At 33.8% G+C, this 17,953-nt stretch overlaps 1 protein-coding gene and 1 long non-coding RNA gene across 4 annotated transcripts; both read right to left on the bottom strand.

Moving 5' to 3' along the window:
- Positions 1–9,647: 9,647 nt before the first annotated feature.
- On the bottom strand, positions 9,648–10,269 carry LOC114318353 (17.4 kDa class I heat shock protein-like). Its single transcript, XM_028265217.2, has one exon. It carries the CDS (start codon positions 10,188–10,190, stop codon positions 9,723–9,725), a length of 468 nt encoding a protein of 155 aa, XP_028121018.2. The 5' UTR covers positions 10,191–10,269; the 3' UTR covers positions 9,648–9,722.
- A 5,231-nt stretch (positions 10,270–15,500) lies between these two features.
- Positions 15,501–17,487, bottom strand: LOC145807549 (uncharacterized). 3 transcript variants are annotated; one of them, XR_014350739.1, is made up of 3 exons: positions 17,337–17,487; positions 16,058–16,124; positions 15,501–15,758 (listed from the first exon to the last, which is right to left on the bottom strand). It is a non-coding gene; the product is annotated as an uncharacterized LOC145807549 (long non-coding RNA). The 3 variants fall into 3 exon arrangements; XR_014350741.1 differs by having other exon boundaries at positions 16,058–16,112; XR_014350740.1 differs by having other exon boundaries at positions 16,058–16,105.
- Positions 17,488–17,953: the final 466 nt, after the last annotated feature.

Here is a 17,953-nt window from a genome sequence, read left to right as displayed (position 1 = left end):
TGGGAAAGTAAGAGAGAGAGAGTGAATGTAAAAAGTGATTCAAAAATGCTTAACTGCCTTCTGATATACGACATTCCCGCTCGAGTGTCAAGCACAAAAATCTGGATACGCTCGAGCGCAAGAAGGCCCACTCGAGTGCCAAGACACAAGAATAAAGTACATCCGTTCGAGCGCGAAAACCAGTTCGCTCGAGCGTAGATTTCTCCCTTCCAGAACTTACATAAAAAATGTACTACCCGCTCGAGCGCCAACAAGCCCACTCGAGTGCGACTCGCTCGAGCGCAGGAAATCCGCTCGAGCGTAGAAATCACACCTGCAGAAGTTTTGCAGAGCACCAAAAATACTGGGAGTGTGCAATCTCCGCTCGAGCGCTAGACGACCCGCTCGAGCGGAATGACCAAAAATCTGGCAACAAGATTTTAGACCAAGGCTCAACCCACCTGCCCGAAACATACCCAACAAATCCTAAAACTCAAACAAATGAAATCAAAGGATGACAATAAGATAGATACAACTACCAACTCCACGGAACCAAAGTCAGGAATACAATAGATATAAGAAGGGAAAATCGGGATCGCTATAGGAGGTGGAGATAGAAAAACCTCCACAGGAGCTGGAGAAGACATAGGACCGTCAGCAGACACAAGATTCTCAAGATGGACGAGAGGCGTAGGCGACTATGGAAGCATGGAACCAGAATCTACATCAAATTCATTAGAAAAACAAGTCTATAGAAATATCAGTAAAGGTTGGTGAGTGGGTGGACTATGGTAGTTGAAACTTGGAAAGATTAGAGAACATTTTGTGTTCTCAAAAGACCACATGACGAGAAACACGAAGGCGCTTGGAGATAGGATCCCAACAACGATACCCTCTATGTTCTATACCATATCCCAAAAAACAGCAAAGAAGAACAAGATTCTGGTTTAGTGTGTTCATGAGGCTGGAGTAGAACAAAACAAACAGAACCAAAAACTTTAAGAATGGTATAGTCAGGAGGAGAACCATACAAGTGCTCGTAAGGAAAAGTGTTAGCGATGGCAGGTGTAGGGACACGATTTATGGTCTGAATGGCAGTGAGGGCAGCTTCTCCCCAAAATTTTTCAAGACAAGAAGAGGAGATAAGAAAAGCCCAGGTAGTGTCTAGAATATGACAGTGCTTCCGTTCGGCTTGACCATTTTGTTAGGATGTGCCTGCACAAGATCGATGAGATAGTGTACCATGAGCTTAAAGAAAAGAAAGAAAATCAGAATCTAAGTACTCCTTAGCATTATCAGAACGAAAAATCTTAATAGTACAAGAAAACTGAGTGCGGACCATGACAGAAAATCATAATAAATCTGCTTAAGTTCAGAGCAATTTTTGAGAAGAAAAAGCCAAGTATAGAGAGAAAAATCATCAACAAAAATCACAAAGTATCTTGACCCCCCCCCCCCAATGGTTGGTGTGGGGGAAGGTCCCCAAATATCAGAATGTACAAGATCAAAATGAGCAGTAGAAATAAAAGTACTTTGATTAAAAGGTAAAGCAGGTTGTTTAGCAATTTGACAAAATAAACAATTGACATCTTCAAGACGGACACGACCTAACTGACCACTAGAAACCAAAGGTTTCAAATGACTAAAAGAGATATGTCCTAAGCGACAATACCAAAGATGAAAAGAAGACATAGTAGACAAAATAGTAGAAAATGTAACAGTTAGACCAAGTTCACATAACCAACCAATGTAGATAAGGTTCAATTGAAGAGCAGGAATGTGATAAGTATCAGAAAGAGACATAGTGGAAGTAGAGATTGGGCCAATGTAACTAACAGACATATGAGAACCATCAGCAGTGTATATAGTGGGAATAGAAAATGATGATGAGAAAAAAAAAAAAAAACATAGTGGAGTCAAAAGTCATATGATTACAGCATGCAGAATCAAAATACCATGAAGAGTTACCTGAGGTCATTGAAAGAGCAGTAGAGGGGGGAGTACCATATTTAGCGAGCACCTGGTTGATGATAGACTCAACATCATCCATAGAGAAGAAAGGAGTAGTGGAATCAGTGGAGTGGTAAGTAGAAGAACCCTCAGAGGCAACAGCAGCAGAGCGAGAACCTTGGCCAGAATTGACTGATACCTAGAACGAGAAGAACTGGTCTTAGATGAAACAGTGGAAGGAGCTCGAGGACAATTGCTTTGGAGATGGCCTAGAGCAGTCTTATGACACATTAAGCATTTGCGAACCTAACACTGAACAACAGAATCATTGGTTGGCAGCCGCGGTTGAGATAATAACTACATATACTAGATGGCTGAGGAGATAAAGAACTTTGAGATAATAGTGTAGCAAGAACAGAATCCATGGTTGGAGATTTGAGAATCCCAAAACGAGTCTCCTCTGATAGTAGCTCAGTAATGGCTTGCTCTAAAGTTGGCAAGGGCAATCAATGGAGCAAAGAAGCATGCACGGGCTCAAAACTGCTATGAAGAGCCATAAGAAATTGTAAGAGTCGCTGATGATTTCGATAAGTAATAAACAGCTATGCATCTTCAGAGTGTGCCCATGGTGGTTCAGAAAGAGCTAGCTGGTCCTAAACAGACTACATCTGGAATAAGAAGTCATTGATAGACTGACCGGGTACCTGGCGCATATGATGAAGAGTCTGCAACAGTTGATATTAGTAAGCATGTCTAGTGGTCTGATAACGTTCCTTCAAGAAATCCCAAATTGCTTTGGCAGGAGAGGTAATGGGATCATCATCTTGAAAGCATCCAAACTGAAGGTTGATGGAAGGAACAGAAGTAGTCAGGAACCGTGTGATAATCTAGTATTCTTACCTTCCTATTCATCAAGAGGGTCAATGAAACCAGATGTAGTCTCTGTTTCTGCCTGGATGGGTTTAGAAAGAGTACCAGTGATAATACGCCAAAGCCGCTTCCCTTTGATGAATCCAGAGAGTGCTTGAGCCCAAAGAACATAGTTGGACCCATCAAGTGTAACAAAGATTGAATGGATATTGTGAGAATGATCCATAATGCTTAAAGAAGGAAAAAAAAAGAGAAGAAGAGGCCTTGTAGAGACGGATTTGGCCAAAACAGAACACACCAGTAGATTCAGGAGGCCGAAAATAGTCGAGGTATGGTCTAAACGAGCCAAAAATGACCAGAAAGGTAAGGAATCGACTGGTCAAACTTGGTGGACTGAGCTGGTCAACTAGGGCTGACGTCACAGCAAAGGCTAACGTCACAAAAAGGCACGATGCATGCTAGCAAAGGTACGCATGGTGCACGGTAGCAATCAAGGGCAGCAGCGCACAGGAAAGCGGGGCTGACGTCAGCGATGACGTCAAAACACGCTGCTCACGATAGTAGGTGAGGCCGCGGCGCAAGATAGCTCAAGGCATGAGAGTTGGAGGCGCATGGGGCGCGTAAGAAGCATGACAGCACATGTCCTATCTTTGGGAGACACATGAGGGCGCATGAGGTGTCGGATGGTGGTGATTCTGGTGTCTTTGGTTTCGTCTTGAAGAGGTGAAGGGGGCTGGTATAGTCCAAATGTGGAAACAGTGACGGACGAGAAACGCAGAACCCAGTAGAAACCAACGTGACACAGAATCAAAGCTGCCAGACATTAAAAAAAAAAAAGAATGTGATAAAGAAGAAGAATAGACTAGGAGAGGACCTAGGCTCTGATACCATGTTATGAGAGTAATTTTGATATATTGAATTGAATGAATAATACAATAGTAGAAGCCTATATATATAGGCTGAAAAGAAACCTAGATAGGTACATAAGAAGATAGAGATACAATGAGATAGAGATAAGTATAGAAAGAGATAGAGATAGAGATATATCTATAATACAAATAGATAAGTATAATAATATACAGCTAACACATCACATTCACATTGCTAGTAACTATTGCTATTGTTGAAGGAATGCCAAATATCTGACTCTAACTGACTTCAGTTTGGTTTATTGCCAAATATTGCTTCAACAGAGGGGTTTAGGTAGTGTTAGAAGCACCAATCTTGCTCAAGAGGGTGTCCTTGGTCTGGTTTGGTTATAGATAGCCCCTGTCAAGCTTTTGGACACTCTGGCTCAAGGACCCAAATGTAGCAATTGTGTCATTGTACTTGGTCAGAAGTACTAAGAAAGAACCTAGGGAAAGTTCAAGGAAGCCGAAGAGGAAGTCGACGAAGTCCTTTCTGACCTCGGCAAAGAGAAGCTTTGGAGTTGGTGTCTATGAGAACCTTCAAGTTTATTTTTGGATTTTGTTTTTGCTTTTTTCTTTTTTTTTTGTAGCCATATCTGACAATGATGAAATGTGTTAGCAATAACTAAGGAAACTCCTTTTGTCTAACTGCTTACTCTTTTAGCCCATTTTTGAAAAACAAGGAAAAAGTTGAATTTTTAATTTTTAAAAAAATATACAAAAAAAAAATAAAATATTATATAAATCAAAAAAAAATTTAAAAAATTAACTTTTAACTTAGTTGTCAAAATAAGCCTTTTATTATATGTAGTCAGCATTCTTTGTTTTTGTTTTTCAAAATTTATTTTCTAGTTTTTAATTAATTTTTTTTAACATATTCGCGTAACAATCCTTTAAGTAACTATGTAGCATTATTCAGTGTGTTGGTTTGAGTTTTCTGGATTAAGTTTTTTGAAAATTGAGTTTTTTTATTTTCGTATTCTTTTGTTTTTAGTGAATATTTTTTAAATTTTAAACATTTTTTTTACTTTTTTAATGCACCTTAGTTAGATGTATCTAAAAAGTAAAAAATTTGTGAAAAATATTTTAAAAAATTAATAAATACATAAAAATATAAAAAATGTACTGAATTCTTATTTATTTATTTTTTTGGTATTTAGTAAATTTTTAAAAGATTTTTTTACAATTTTTTTACTTTTTAGATGTATTTATGTTTACTGTGTCTAAAAAATATAAAAATTACTTAAAATATTAAAAAAATTCAATAAAAATAAAAAAATACGAAAAATAAAAAAATAAAATTTTTTAAAAAGTATTTTCTGAAAAATAAAAACAAGCAAGTTTTTTTTTAAAAAGTCTTTTACCCCTCCACCCCCCTCTCTCTCTCTTTTTTGCTCCTCTTGTTTTGCTTTAAGAAAGTGAATAATTTGACCTTCCGTCAGCAATATTGTTTTTCCTATCTCATTTTGTACAGCTCTCTTTCTTCGAGTTATTTTAGAAAGGTAATTAAAAATTAATATTTTATTTTTTAAAAAAAATATGTAAAAAATATAAAAGATGATGCAATTTAAAATAAATTAAAAATTAAAAGATAATTTTTAACCATCTTTTCAAAATAGCACTAAGTAGAGAGAAACTTTAATTAAAAAGGCCGAAAACATTCTTTAATAGCAAGTTTTTTAAACTTGATTGAATAATTTAATTTAATGAGTTTAATATTATATTTAGAATTGACTTTATTTACATAATAAGCTGATCTCGAATAAATTTTTTAACGAACCAAATACAAGTAGAGTTTAAATTGCTTGATTATTTATAATACATACAAGTTTATTAAATCGAGTAATAGATTGTTCAAATTTGACTTAAAAAACTTAAGAAACTTAAAATTATATTTAAATTTGACTTATTTATATAATGAGTTAATCTTAAGAGAATTTTCAAAAATCCAAATCCAAATCCAAATCCAAATCCAAATCCAATTCGAATTCTTAAGAATCTAAATACAAATCCAGTTCGAATAGATTGATTCATTTAACCACATAATTAAAAGTCACTCTATAATTTTGTAATGGAGAAAAGGACATCTTATCGATTTTTAATTCAAAAAGTCCTGCTTTAAAATTTTAATAGATAAAGCAACGCATCACATATTTATAATTTTTTTGAGACGAATTTATCCCTACAGTCACTCACAAACCTGGGCTTGGCTCGGCCTGTTATTCATTAATTCTGGAACAATTTTTACTAAATCGGAATTTTTCAAACCTATTTCGGGCCTATGGTTCTCAAAATTTGCACCGATGAACCTTTTACAACGAACTAAAATAATTCCCGTGATTTTGAAAATTCATTCAGTGTATTTGGTTTGAGTTTTTTGGATTAAGTTTTTTGAAAATCGAGTTTTTTATTTTTTTGTGTTTTTTTGTTTTTAGTGAATATTTTTAAAATTTTAAACATTTTTTTTAGTTTTTTAGATGCACCTTACTTAGACATATCCTAAAAGTAAAAAAATTGTGAAAAAATATTTTAAAAAATTATTAAATACATAAAAATATAAAAAATGTACTAAATTCTCGTTTTTTTTTTGTATTTTTGGTATTTAGTGAATTTTTAAAAGATTTTTTTTACAAATTTTTTACTTTTTAAGTATATTTATGTTAGGTATATCTAAAAAAATTCCCAATGAGATGGTAGCACTCTGATAATTCTCATTACTATGACTATGAGTAGTTAACCTTAGGCAAAATATTTGTACGTATTTCAGACTCCTTAATTAACAAAAATGATAACCATAATCAGGGTTGTAAAAATTAACAAATACATCAGTTTTGAAATTTTAAATTTTTACATATTATTTGATATTGACCAATATTTAAATTGGTGCCTAGTAATAAACAATATAAAAGTTGTATGAGAGGGTTCAAGAATATTGTTAGAATATGCGAAAATTTTTGAAGAAAACTCGAATTCTCTAGAAATGATAAGAAACTTAGGTTGCGTTTGATGGAGTTTTGTAAATATGATTTGAGAGTATGAGTTGTATTTTGAGTTTGTAAGTAGTAGAATTATGATTTGAGTATAGAAAATTTATTTGGTTATGGTTTTTGAAGAGAGTGTTGAATTGAGTGTGGAATTGAGTTTTGAAAGTTTGATTTGACATTTGAAGTATGAAAATTTGTTTGGTTATGAGTTTTGGAAAGAATTTTCAAAACTTAATTCAAATTGTTATAACTCATAACAAAACCACACTACTTTCACGCTATTAAAAATTCTGATCAACATTCATAACCAAACTTTTTCTAAAATTCAATTAAAAAAAATTATTATTAACAGAAAATAACATTAATCAATTTTTTAATTGAAAATACTACAAAGGAAATAATTTATTTTCAAAATAAATATTTAAAAATTTTAAATCATAAATATTTAAATAATCTAAAAAATTTAATAAGTAAAAAATTAAAATAAATATTCAAAAAATTTAAATCGTAAAAATTAAATAATTTAAATATTCAAAAAATTTAAATAATTTAAAATGTTAATATTTTAAATTTAAAAACAACTCTACACTCAAATCGTATCCAAACACATAAAACAAAACTCAATTAAGAAATTATTTTTAAAACTCACAACCAAATACATAACTCGAAACTCCATACTACTTTCACAACTCTACACTCAAATCGTAACAAAAAACATAACAAAAAAATTAAAATATTTAAAAATATTTTTATAAAATAGAGTTTGAGTTTATTTTTATAAAATATTTTAAAATTTAAAAAATTTAAATCGTAATATTTTGAAATTAAAATATTTAAAAATATTCAAAAAATTAAAAAAATCGTAACATATTTAAATATTAAAATATTTAAAATCTTAACAAAATTAAAATATTTTTAAAATATTTAAATATTTAAAAAATTAAAATATTGATTTGAATTAAGTTTTGAAAAGGGTTTTCAATTATGTGTTTGGTTATGAGTTTTGAAAGCTTGCTTGTTTTCTCTTTTCAGAAAACACTTTTCAAAAAATTCTACTTTCTTATTTTTCGTATTTTTTTATTTTTACTGATTTTTTTAAATATTTTAAGCAATTTTTTTCTTTTTAGACAAGCTTAACATAAATACACCTAAAAAGTAAAAAAATTGTAAAAAAATTTTTTTAAAAATTCACTAAATACCAAAAATACAAAAAAAATACAATAATTCAGTATATTTTTTGCATTTCTATGTATTTATTAATTTTTTAAAATATTTTTTCACAAATTTTTTACTTTTTAGATACATCTAACTAATGTGCATCTAAAAAAGTAAAAAAAAAAAATGTTTAAAATTTTAAAAATATTTACTAAAAACAAAAGAATATGAAAACCAAAAAACTCAGTTTTCAAAAAACTTAATCCAGAAAACTCAAACCAAACACACTGAATGATTATATTTTGAATTGAGTTTTGAGAAATATGTGTAGAATTATGATTTGAAAACTCAAAACAAACAATACACTCAAACAATATATGAAACTATAATTTGAGAGTTGTGCCAAACAGAGCCTTAGATTTTTCAACAGTCACAATTAAAAACATAAAAGCAAAGAGATGATGGAGATAAGAGATTGAGTGAAGAAGAAGCAAAATAGTTAGAGAGAGAACAATGGTAAGGCTCTCTCATGGATCTCCCACTTTCACTGTCAGAGTAGATAATGGAGAAAGGAAATTAGTTCCCAAGAGTTGTCCCTCCAAAATCTAACTTTTGTAAGGCTATGGGTAGGTGCTATTTATAGACACCTCATCATGTAGGATGGAGCCCATGTGCAAGGCACATGGAGAATATTTCCTCTAACTACTTTGTATGAGAAGGTGACCTCTCCGATGATGAGAAAAACCCCGAAGAAGAGATCAACCTCTCGGCGAACCCTTCTTCTTAATCACACATAACCAATGATCTCCAATTATCCCAAGGGGTCAGGGGTAATCCCAGAGGACGTTCTACCGCAGAAGGGTTAAGGGTAGTTCAAGAGAACACCCTGCCATAAATATTATCGAGTCTCAGGGATCCCCTAGATCGTGCCACCTTGACTCGAGTATAGGCTAGTTTAACTAAAGAGTGAATTTATCTCCACTCACCGTTCTCGAGCTCGGGTCCTTTATTCAAACTCTGTTATGCCCATAGCTCTGGTGCATAGATTTCAGAAAGCTCCAAGCCCGCAAGTATTCTAGGACTTATTAATGGAACGGCTTCTAAATTGCGTCCGAATCGGTTTGAAGCCAAGCACTTTGAATCTCTAGGTTCATGAATCCGAACCTTCTCGAGTCCGAGCTCAAAATAGCTCTCTAGGTTCGTGGTTCCAAACCCTTTCAAAACTAAGCCAATACCTCAGAGCATGGATCTCCTCCGAGGGTTTCATCTCTTCTAAAAGAAACGGTTAACTTCCTCGAACACCCATATGATCTAAGCCTCCTCAGATGGGCTTATGAAACTGTCTTTAGAGATATCTGCATAATAGGTCTTCGTCGACCCAATCTATTAGCTTTCTTTTGGACCCGTTCAATAGAATTTACTTGACGTATTTGACAATAATTTTTTCAAACTCACCAATTTTTAAATTTTTCGATTGGGTTTTAATTGAATCCATTTGGATCCAATTAATTAGTGGGTCAAGTTATCCCCTTTTACAAAAGTAAGAACTTTTTTATTTATTCAAAGCGAGCAACAAAGTTCACACCATTTTCTATAGCTCTTACACGAGCAAGGATCCTCTAGAGTGATTTTTTCCTAAAGTTTCCTAGAGTGCTACATTGTATGGTTGAGATTTACTGGCAAGTCACATCAATTTTTCTGATGTGACTTGCCAGTAAATCTCAACCACATAATATAGCACTTTAAGAAACTTTAGAGAAATTTCACTCTAAAGGGTCCTTGGTGCTCTTACACTCCATTCTCTCACATAACAATTTTTTATTTAATAAAAATACAGTGAAAGCAAAGCAAGAGAAAAGAAGACTATGTTAGTCTTTTAGCCAGAGATGTCAATGGACTTAACCTCAGGCTTCTTCTCCTCCACCCTAGGCTTAGGCACAGTAACAGTCAGCACCCCATTCTCCATGCTAGCCTTCACCGCCTCCACCTTAGCATCCTCTGGCAACCGGAACCTCCTTAGGAACTTCCCGCTGCTCCGCTCGATCCGGTGCCACTTGTCGTTCTTCTCTTCCTGCTCCTTCATCCTCTCCCCGCTTATCTGGAGAATCCTCCCCTCTTCCACCTCCACCTTCACCTCCTCTTTCTTCAGTCCCGGAAGGTCAGCTTTAAAGACGTGACGTTCCGGGGTCTCCTTCCAATCAATCCGCGCATTCGCGAATTGAGAGGTTTCGCGATCAGAAATGGAGAAGTTGAAAAGGCCGTCTAAGGGGTCCCAAATGTCGAGGGAGAATGGGTCCATGACGTTGGTTCGTCGGGAACCAAAAAAGCTTGGAATGAGAGACATGCTTTGAAGATTATTGGAGTTTTCAAAACAGAAAGAATGAAAAGTGTGTTTTTTATGCACAAGAAGAAGATATTGCAGGAGAGCTTAGAACAATGTGATGATGGTGAGAGTGAAAAAGAGTGAGGAACCTATTTATAGACATGAGAAGATGGTTCTGGTGCCTGACAGGAAGAATGGGATGGGATGATCAACGGTGGATATGCTCAAAAAAAAATATAAAATAAAATAAAAATAAAAGCAATTTTGGTACTTTCATGGCTCTTCTGTGAACGTGGTCCCACTATAGTAATTAAGTAAAATATAAGAAAGGTGCCTACCTCTAACTTCTCAAACCTTCTACCTCCTTCGCTCAGGCATCATGGCATCATCTCTAATTTAAGATCGGATCCATCCGAACCGGTTTGTCAAAAACTGCCATTGATGGGTTTGGTTGAATTTTTTCACTCTTAATCTGTCTTTTTTTTTTTTTTCCTAGTGGGTTCAATTCTTAACTGTAATAGGTTGTTCCCTCATCATACAAAGTCTTGGATTTTTGGGCTAAATCCAACCAACCACTCTAAAGTTTAGTGGACGACTAATGATGTCACAACCCAACTAAATTAAAACAATGCAAAGCATTGTGGACATTTAAGAACTCAAAATTCACTAATTTCAAATTAATGAAACAATATGTGCACACACCAGCCATTTTTTTAAAAATATTTTTTTTGGTCTTAATCCTCCTATTATATGGTTCAATTTTTGCTTATAAACTTAAGTTTTGCTGTCTCTTGGTAAAAATTCAGCTTCATATATCCTACTATCTGACCTAAAACATGTTAAAGGGCCCAACACAATAAGTTTACAATTGATCGAAAATTGGACGTAGAAATCCAATTTTATGGCCTGTTCTATCTTGTTTACATTAGGGGTGTAACTTGGGCGGGCTCAACCCGAGTAATCCGAACCTAGTCCAATTTGTTTTAGGGCTTGGATGATAAGATATTTTCAAATTCGGTATAGGTTTGAGCAAATATTTTGGAAGCCCGTATTAAATTTGGACGGGTTTGGGCAAAGATATCAAATAACCCAAATAATCTGAAGTCCGAATTATACATATATAGATATATAAAAATATTAAATATATATAGAAATTATTAGCCATTACATAATATTAAAATAATTTAGATTATTAAATTATATTGAATATATATTATATATACAAATAGTATAAAATCTTACTTTTTTTATTTTCACTAATAAATTATAAAGACTACTATAAAGGCATCTTTCTTACATTATATAAATTATTTGTTTTAATAGTGTTAATGATTTTCTACAATAAAAAAAATGTAAATAGAGTCAAAGTTTAATAATTTAATAATGTAGCTGGAAAAAAAAAGTAAAAAATAAAAAAAAATTGAAATTGATTTACAATTCGGGCAATTCAAGTTTAATTCGGTCAGACTTGGACAGGCAATCTCGGGTTAAAATTCGAACCTAGGCGGGCTTGGGCAGATCTCAGCACAACTTGGGCAGCGTTTAGACAACCTCCCAACCCGACCGAACCTGTTCGAGTTATACCCCTAGTTTACATCATAAATAGGGAAATTACAAACACATACAATTATCAAAGTAGGAGAGAGAAGTTTTCAAATAAATAGGAGAGAGAAACCAATAAGCAAGTAGGGGAATAAGACTTCTAACTAGGGATGGCAATTTAAACCCGGTCCGATGGGGACCCGAAACCCCAACCCCGATTAGAATGGTTTTTCCACGAAATTTATCCCCATAGGGCCGGGAATGGTATTAAAAATCTGATCCCCAATGATTTTCGGGCCGGGGACGGGGATAGATTTCCCAACCCTGGCCCCGCCCCGACTAATCCCCGACTGACCCCCCCGGTATAATTATTATAATATATATATATATATATATATATATATATATATATATATTATATGTTTAGGACCTCTAGACTCAGACTCAGTTTAGTCTGTCTGTCTCTCATCTCTCTCTCTCTCAAAGCCTTCCCTCCCTCCGATCTCCCTCCTTCCCTCCAATCTTCATCATTGCCTCACGTTGATCTCCCTCCCTCCCTCCGATCTCCCTCATTCCGACCTCACTGCCTCACCCCGATCTCCGTCACTGCCTCCCTCCGATCTGCGTCTGGGATGCCGAGAGTCGTCCTCAACCCCGATCCTCGTCCTCGACGCCGATCGTCCTCTCCGCGATGCCGATCGTCCTCTCCGCAACGCCGATCCTCCTTCGTCGTTCAAACAGATTTTTGTATGTGTATGTGACATGTGTTTAGACAGTATGTATATATACAGATTTTTTATTTTTATTACACAGGTATAAATATATACACAGTATGGTGTTGTATATAGATTTGTACATGTATGGTGTTGAAATAGATTTTTTTATGTATGGTGTTGAAACAAATTTTTCTATGTATATATATTACACAGCATGTGTTGAAACAGATTTTTTTTTTTTTTTTTGAACGATTATGCTGTTGTTGATGTTGTTGATGGTATTGTTGACCATAACATATTTGGGCCGGGAAATTTTCGGGGTCGGGGAACCCCAATCCCCGTTAGGGGACGGGGATGGGAACAGTGATAGGATCCCCGTCGAGGATCGGGGCTGGGGCCGAGGAGACTTTCTCAATTGAGGATCGGGACGGAGAGGGTAATCCCCGGCCCCGCCCCGCCCCGCCCCGCCCCGTTGTCATTCCTACTTCTAACTAATTGGTTGTTTTGGGCTTATGGGTTAGCCCTGTTGGTTCAAGGCCAAGTCCTACCACTGGGCCTTTCAGCAGAACTTGTTCCCATGTGCAGGTGGATGCTAAGTCCCCACCAAATTTGTTTCTTTTCTGTATCATGTAATATGGCAATGATTATCTAACAAGTACCCAAAACAATTTGTTTATTTTTTTTCTTTGGATTAGTAAAGAATAGAGGACACAACCTGAAGTGTTTTTTAACTCTGGGAAAAACTTGAACCAGATCTATGGCTGCACCTTTAACCCTTAAAGGACTACATTAGTTGAGGAACTTAGGAATGGCAATGGATAATCTACCCTGTGGATATTCATGGAGACCCAACCCAAATATATGGGTTTTTCCCTATTTTTCTCATCCATTGGGTAGGGTAAGTGATATTCTTTAAACAAAAATGCTAGAGGTCCCAAAAATTCTACCAAAAGTTTTACCAAATGTCTCACATGGTGTGGGACCCACATGGGACCCACATTGTGTGGGTCCCACACCTATGTGAGACATTTGGTAAAACTTTTGGTAGAATATTTGGGGTCTCTAGCATTACTCTTCTTTAAATATCCGCAGGGGATGAGTTGGGAATGGGTATCCATTAATTTCTCCATATGTTTTTTTTTTTTTTTTTTTTTTTTTTTTTTTAAAGATCCACAACCAAAGCTAAATATACATCCAATCTTTTTTTTATTATTTTTTTTATTTTTAAGGTTCACAACCATTTTTTTTTAATTTTTGAGATTCATAACCAAAGCTAAATATATATTCAATCTTTTTTCTTTTGTTTTTTTTTAATTTTTTTAATTTTTTTTTAAGGTTCACAACCATTTTTTTTTTAAAGATTCACAATCAAAGCTAAATATACATTCGATCTTATTTTATTTTATTTGGCTCAACAATAAAATCAAATACACATTAATTAACATTGTCACGCTATTCTTGTCAAATTTTATGCATATCTAGAATTTTTTTAATTTATTTAAAAAAATTAAGGACACTGTCTAGTGCAGGTTTCGGTTTGTTTTTCTATGTTATTTTATTTTGTTATGTATTGTAATTTTCAGAATGGTTTGCTTGTACTGAAATTTCAAGTAACGAATATGAATCTATTTGTTTTATGTAATCACACAATTTATACAACATATATATATATATATATATATATATATATATGAATGTATTTGAAAATAAGGAAATTGTAGAGAATTGAAACAAGCATGAGTCGTGATTGATTAGAAAGCATGGGTACAAAGATTTATTTGCTAGAAAAACAAAAAGGGGATACAAAGTCTTACTAAATAATTTTTTTTTAAATAAAATAATTTTTCTTAGTTATGAACAGATTTAACTGAAATCAGCTTGTTTCCCAATGTTATGCTTCATTTATTTAGATAGAAAATATTTTTTTAAAAAAAATTAAAAATATATTTTTTTATATTTGGTGGTGGTGGTGATGGACGAAGGTAAAAGTAGAGATTGTGACATAGTGGTGGGATGATGGCGACAGTGATGATGGTAGCGGCTATGGTGATGGTAGTGTGATAGTGAAGGTAAGAATAGTGATGATGGTGTTGTGAAATTAGTAAAAATTTAATTGAAAAACATTTTTTGTTTTTTAAAAGTAACAAATAACAAAATTCGTGGGGGGACTAAAGGAAGAAGATGGATGATAGATTGCGTGTGATAAGGCATAGATATCTTAAAATGAGTGGTTCAGATTTGTTAAAAGGTATAATTAGATTTTGGATAAATTAAAATAAATGGTACAAATTTGCTAAGAGAAAGATGGTTTAATGTCTAAAATGTCCGTGGCTAAGAGATCAATAAACAATTCCTTGTTTATGTCCTGATGCAATTTAATACGGGTCTTATAACACTTTCTTCAAACAAGTTCTTTCACATTTTATTTCTTCAAACAGGCTCTTATAACTTTATAAACAGGTTCTTATAACATGTAGGGGAGAGAGTGAAAGTGAGAGAGAGAGAGAGATGGTTGTAATTTTTTTTTAATCTTCCACGTTCTTCCACATTTTTTTTTTCAATTACTAAAACTTATTTGATTGTCTCAAAATTATATATTTTGTTATTATAAAACAAACTTTTTAATTAATTAATTAATGTGCATTTGATTTTGTTGTTGAACCAAATAAAATAAAATAAGATTGAATGTATATTTAGATTTTGTTGTGAACCTTAAAAAAAATAAAAAAAATAAGTTTTTAACATTCACTACTAAAAAAATCACTTTTTGCGACTGCAATAAACCGTCGCAAATAATAAAAAACAGTCGCAAAAGACTTTTTGCGACGGCCCATGCGACAGCAAATGGGGGTCGCGAATATGGGGGTGGCAAATACTTTTTGCGACGGCAAAACAATTTGCGACCACCTAAACTACTTATGGCGACCGCTATTTTGCCGTCGCAAAAAACAAAGAAAAACACTAACATGATCTTTGGCGACCATCTTGTTACCGTCGCAAAAAATTAAAAATAAAAACAAAAATAAATAAATGAAAGTGTAGCGTTAAGCACTCTAGGAATAACAATGACAAGAATTCAGACAGTATAGCATTGTAGTTTTATTAAACATTCTATTTGAGTCTCAAAATTTGAGCTACATGTAAAAGTTATTACAACTAAAAACTTGAAAAAAGTTCTTTTATGAAAAAAATACAATCCAGAACTGGCCAATCTTCTCATCAATTTTCTTGCTCGGGTGTTTCTCCACTCTATCAATGAACTGGCATAACACCTTGCACCCATATTCATCAAGATCTTTTCAGCAAACACTTCCACTAATGCTTTGGCAACCTATAATTGATGCCAACCAAAATGTCACAAGCAACAAAGATGAATTATTTCACTATAAAGGTGAGAGCAGAAGTCCTTCCAGATTCATGGGGTTAATTTTTGGAGCGCATGTGCATGTGCATGTGTAAGCAAGCACACACATAATTATTCTATGTCAGATGAACATAAGAAAGACTAGAAAATATAACCAAAATTCTGGTTATCAGAACAAAAACAAGTGAAACAAGAGGGATTGCGGGAACTATAATATGTATAATAGAACTACTAGTGTAATCTAGTGCCAAATTAAAAAAACCAACCTTTATTGGGTTGATCCTCATTTCCCTCAGAAATTCCAAGTTATCAACCTGAAAGCTAAGGAACTTCCTATCAATATAGCACGTAAGAGTAGAATCTCAAATGCATACTATAACTAAAATTACATAAGCTAATGTGCAGCTGTCAAGGTATGTATATAGCTTCGCTAGAATGTATAAATATCTGGCTAATCTAAAATTTGTCTATAGAATTTTACTAGCACGTGACAGGTACTAGTGAAGTTGTCAAAAAATAAAAATAAATAAACAAAAGGGAAAAAAAATTAAATAACTACTGGTATGACCATCATCAAGACAATCATTCTTGAATTTGACCCGCTTCTAGTAATTGATCAATGAGGGAATTTGAATTTTGCTACTTAGATGGATCGAAAAAATTTAATGTTAAATTTGATAATAGCTAAGCTGTAAAATCTATGAAGTCCAAATGTGGAACAAGTGTTAGTATAGTAAATGATGGTCATGAATCACCACAGCTGAACTCAATCTGCAAGTGGCAATTAAACAAAGACTTATAGATGCAACCAAGTTTAAAAAGCAACAAATTCAAAAGGCTTTGATTTCATGTTAGGCAAGAAGTCTGTGTTACCATTGATGGGGATAAAGGCAGCTGCACTAAAATATTGTATAGACTAACAATAGTGCCTATTGCTATCACTTTTGGAATCAAATTTTCAGTAAACATGGCCACTATTTTTTGGGTCAATCAGCATACAGAACTTGGCTCTCTCTTGGTATTCGATTCATAGGCCTGCAGCCCAATCAAATTTTCAAGGCCTCTTGAGGTGTCATTTAGATGAGCCAAGCCCCTAAAAAATGAAGGATTATAACTCCAGTCTTATCTCATTCGTATTTTGAATAAGATTCTAGCATAACAAAGAAAAAAATTGTGATATAAATTAAAATTCCATTGTGTGACAACCTGTACTCAGATAATTATAACTACTCATTAAAATGTATGGATCAAGACAATGATTGTCTGAACTCATTCCATAGCAAATGATATACCCTTTATGCATATGCATGTTACTTGCTTTCTAGGTAAATGATGTCCCTGAAGAAAACCCATTTGCAATTGAATCAGATTACAGTCTGAAGAAAGCCCATTTGCAGTACCAGATTTGGTCCATATGATATGCTCTAGGGATAAATTTCAGACCTAATACGACATAATACATGGGGAAATATAGTGATATCCTTCAAGAACTTCATACACAGCAAATATCATAAATACATGCAGAAATATAGTAGAGTGGCATACCTATTCATTTTCTTTTGAAGCTTGCTGCCCACTAGATGCATCTGACACCTACAATATGTTAGTATAATGTGTTAATAATTTCCATATGTATATACGCAAATTGATAAAACGTAAAATTCGTCAATTTGTAAGTATTGCACCTCTCTCAAGCTCATACTCCCAGCCATACCCTATGACTCTAAGAACAAAACACGTGCCGCTAGGTTCTTGATCATCGTAGTGAACCTAGACTCAACGTCTTGTGTCACACGCTGTGTGATCTCATCAATAAATCACATTTTTCAAATACATACTATCAACTAACTATGTTGCAATATTCTTTTGACAAAGCAATTGGGAATTTCCAAAGTAAAACATTTTATTGTTCGCCACATCATTTTGGGTTTTGGGTTGGGGGGGGGGATGGGTATGGAGCATTTTTCTATTTTCAAACACATAATATCACCTGAATATGTTCTTGTGCATAGTAATTAATATTTCCAAAATAAAATAGTGCAAAATCACTTTTCTTGACACACATTTCCTATGCACTGAACATTCCCGTGTTCGTAACTGATATTTCAAAAGTAAAAGAATGCAAAAATCACATTGTTTGAACAGTATCATATTATATTTAA

The sequence above is a fragment of the Camellia sinensis genome, chromosome 14, assembly GCF_055761805.1.
Source record: "Camellia sinensis isolate YWXY chromosome 14, ASM5576180v1, whole genome shotgun sequence".
In the NCBI taxonomy this organism is placed as follows: Eukaryota; Viridiplantae; Streptophyta; class Magnoliopsida; order Ericales; family Theaceae; genus Camellia; species Camellia sinensis.
Note: the sequence above shows the minus strand (reverse complement) of the source record. Positions and strands in the feature narration are given on the sequence as shown.

Coding starts and splice junctions, on each gene's coding strand:
- LOC114318353 (XM_028265217.2), bottom strand. CDS start 10,190: ATGTCTCTCATTCCAAGCTTTTTTGGTTCCCGACGAACCAACGTCATG.